Source organism: Octopus bimaculoides, chromosome 3 (assembly GCF_001194135.2).
Source record: "Octopus bimaculoides isolate UCB-OBI-ISO-001 chromosome 3, ASM119413v2, whole genome shotgun sequence".
Taxonomy (NCBI): domain Eukaryota; kingdom Metazoa; phylum Mollusca; class Cephalopoda; order Octopoda; family Octopodidae; genus Octopus; species Octopus bimaculoides.
The window spans coordinates 44,519,002-44,523,009 of NC_068983.1; the positions used below are offsets into that span (position 1 = coordinate 44,519,002).

A 4,008-nucleotide genomic window follows, 5' to 3' on the forward strand; every position below is an offset into this window, starting at 1 on the left:
GTTCAGTCCTTTATTAATTTATAAACAGTATATAGTTGTTTTTTGTTGTTTTTTTTTTAATCATTTCATTGCACTCTTGCAAAATCTTCAGTAACTTGTCTCTCCACTATATACTGTTTATAAATTAATAAAGGACTGAACCAGTGCGTATGTTTATTACCGGCATAATGCCTCTCCCAAGGTTTATATATATATATAAAACCATGTGATTCCACCCACCTCGACCAGCAAAGGAAACATTACTCGACATAAACCATACGTAACCATCGATGCATTCTTCCAATTTGCAGATTTACATAGAACACGCTAGATCGTAGTGACGTGTCTAAGAAAGATGTTCGATCTTCTTGAAACCGGTACTTGTGGCCGGGTGGAAGTTATTCCCGAACAAAATCGAAATGCAAACAGGGTCCCTCTACCCCTGAAAACCGTAAGTATATATTGTTATTTTATTTTATTTTATTTTATTTTTATTTCATCCTTGCATTGTTACCGGCGTCTTGGGTCTTTGTGGTTAATTAAAAAAATCATTATTGTTGCTGTCGATGAGACTTGCTCGGTACCAGGTGGGGTTCGACTTAAGCAAATGTCGGCATACCCCTCAGAACTGTCAAAATTCGATCGTATGGGACCGTATGATTGTCTCATCTCCCACAAAATTTCTTGTCATGTATTTATGTAAGGGATCGTCATTATTATTGTTATTCACCTTAGGTTGTAGTTATTCAGCCCTACATATGATTAAAGTCGTTTCAACCATGGCCATCGTATCTTTTTCTCTGACATTCTCTGTTGCACGTTTCAAGCATTTGATTGTGGCCATGCTGGAGCAACGCCAGTGGTCGAAGAAATCGACACATGGTCAGAGGCACTCAGTCACAATCATCTGATCTTTTTTTTTATGTGAGACACAGGCGTGACTGTGTAGTAAGAAATCTGCTTCACAACCATATAGTTTTGGGTTCAGTCCCACTACACAGCCTATAGTCTCAGGCCAACCAAAGTCTTGTAAATGGACTTAGTACATCAAAACTGAAAGAAGCGCATTATGTGTGAAGGCAGATTGTTTAGAGCATCAGGCTTACAATCATGAGGTTATGAATTCAATTCCTGGACCAAGCTGTATGTTGTATTCTTGAGCAAGGCACTTTATTTCATATTGCTCCAGTTCACTTAGCTTTTGAAATGGATTGTTACATCACTGGTGCCAAGCTATATCGGCCTTTGTGTTTCCTTTGGATAACATCAGTGACATGGAGTGGAGAGGCTGGTATGCATGGGTGACTGCTGGTCTTCCACAAACCATCTTGCTCATACTTGTACCTTGAAGGGGAACTTTCAAGATGATCATTTTGTAAAGTGACTGATGTTAGGAAGTGCATCTGGCCGTAGAAACCTTGCCAAAGCATATGGTAGAGCTTGGCACAGTCTTTTGATTTGTCAAACCATCCAGCTGATGCCAGCATGGAAGGAGGACATTAAAGGATAATGTATGTTACTGGCTCCTTGTCTTACCAGTGTCCTTCATTGCCAATCTGCCATAAAGTCATGTCTGACCATGTAAAAATATTACCTTAGAAATAAGTGAGGGTTAGCAACAAGAGGGACATCCAGCTGTAGAAAATCTACCTTTCTTGTAAGAATGGAAAAGTGATCATTAACCCTGTAGCATTTAAACCAGCCACATCCAGCTTAAATATTGTACCTGTTTTGTGTTCAAACCTGCCAGATCTGCCTTCTCATTAGCATGCTGGGTGAAATGCTTAGCGGTATTTTGTCTGCTACTACGCTCTGAGTTCAAATTCCGCCGAGGTAGACTTTGCCTTTCATCCTTTTGGGGTCGATTAAAAAAGTACCAGTTACACACTGGGGTCGATATAATTGACTTAATCCGTTTGTCTGTCCTTGTTTGTCCCCTCTGTGTGTAGCCCCTTGTGGGCAGTAAAGAAGTAAGATTTGGCTTCTCATTCATACTCTACAACAGGGGTTTTCAAACTGTGGTCCGCAGACCACAGGGGGTCCGCAAGGGCAAGACGGGGTTCCTGCAGAGCCAAGCAAGCACATCCTTCTCATTAAGTACGTATTAAAAAAATCCTGTGTGTATAATTGACAATAAACCTATTTGTTAAATACTGTTAAATAAATAAATGTAAGAATATATGTTATTTTAAGCAAATATTTATGTATAAATTTCATAAGCGTTTATAAGGGTAAAGCCTGAAATATAAAGGGGTCTGCAAGTCAAAAAGTTTGAAAACCCCTGCTCTACAATGTCGTTCAAGAAATAAACAATCCCATTGTCAAAATTTTGAAGCTATGACATAATGCATGATTAATTCAAAACTATGTGGATAAATAAGCATTACATTTGACAGAGTAATCTGGATGCTAAAGAGTTAAAAGGATGATCATGATGGACTCCATCAGTGGTTGTCAACCATTTCTAACCTATTGATTCCCATTTTACTCAGGTGGACCCTCATAGCCATCCAGTACTCTTTTACTTGTTTCAGTCATTTGACTGCGGCCATGCTGGAGCACCGTCTTTAGTCGAGCAAATCGACCCCCAGGACTTCTTCTTTATAAGCCTAGCACTTATTCTATCGGTTTCTTATTGCTGAACCGCTAAGTTACGGGGACGTAAACACACCAGCATCGGTTGTCAAGCGATGGTGGGGGGACAAACACAGACACACAAACACACATGCATATATATGTATATATATACGTATATACGACGGGCTTCTTTCAGTTTCTGTCTACCAAATCCACTCACAAGGCTTTGGTCGGCCCGAGGCTATAGTAGAAGAAACTTGCCGAAGGTGCCACGCAGTGGGACTGAACCCGGAACCATGTGGTTGGTAAGCAAGCTACTTACCACACAGCCACTCCTGCACCAATGTTTAAAAAATCTTATTTTATTTTCATAATTGAATATTATTAGGAATTGTATAAAAAAAAATTTTTTAAGTATTTTGTGTACTGTAGGAGTGTAACCAATTTATTGCACAGATTTTCACAATGGAATCTCATGTGGACCCCTAAGGGTCATAAGAACGCCGGTTAAGAGCCAAGTACCATTGGACTACATTGTTCAATGTAGGCTGTGTGGTTTGAGGGAAATTTGGCTGTACTTTCTAGTAAGTTGAGTAACCTCCTAATGACTCGCTTTTTGACTCAAAATGGCAGATGTCAGAATCAATAGAGTATCTAAAATAAACTGGGTGATCACAGCTGAAATTGATTATAGATCTCTTTGATCAGGGTTGGCCTGTATTAAACAACCACAACTTATTCTTTTATGCTTCTAGATATTAAAGTTCACATTTTACTGGGATCAACTTGGCCTTTCTTACCTTTCAAAATTTGAAATATTAACTCAAATCCCACCTTGCAATTTGTGAGCCTTCCGTGCCACTCTAAGAAACCATTAATAGACTGGTAGTATTATTCGAGCATCAGACAAAATGCTCTGCAGTTTCTTCTGGTTCTTTACATAACGACTTTCAATCCCACCGAGATCAACTTTGCCTTTCATCTTTTCAGGGTTGATAAAATAAAGTACCAGTCAAGTACTGGAGCCGATATAATCAACTAGCAACTCCACAAAGCTTCAGGCCTTGTGCCAATACACCCTCTCCTCAACTTACGACCTATGTGATTTATGGCCATCTGCACTTATGACTGAAAAGTATAAGTAAATGAAATAATAAATAAATAAATAATCGATTTTGGACGTTGGGCATCTGCACATATGGTAGCTATGGTTGCATCTGGCAATGCAGACTTCTCTCAAACCCAGGCATCCACTGCCTGCCAGTCTCTCACTCAGTCACTTTCAAGCATCAGCTGTATTTGAATGAAAAATACAAATCCAATATGCAACCAGATCAACTAACAACTTTGCAGTCAGAAAGGAACTTGGTCGTAAGTCGAAAAGAAGGAATATTGGTTTCAGATTTTGGCACAAGGCCAGCAATTACAGGGGAAGTAACTCAATTACCCCCC

The 4,008-nt window shown here is 39.4% G+C and overlaps 1 protein-coding gene across 1 annotated transcript in view; it reads left to right on the top strand.

The window, feature by feature from the left end:
* The window catches only part of LOC106876526 (SKI2 subunit of superkiller complex protein), a 38,566-nt gene that overhangs the window by 1,116 nt on the left and 33,442 nt on the right, over positions 1-4,008 (top strand). Inside the window, exon 2 of the mRNA XM_014925109.2 lies at positions 291-430. Coding sequence (XP_014780595.1) covers positions 335-430 — 96 coding nt within the window. The 5' untranslated portion in view covers positions 291-334. The remainder of the gene's footprint in view (positions 1-290; positions 431-4,008) is intronic.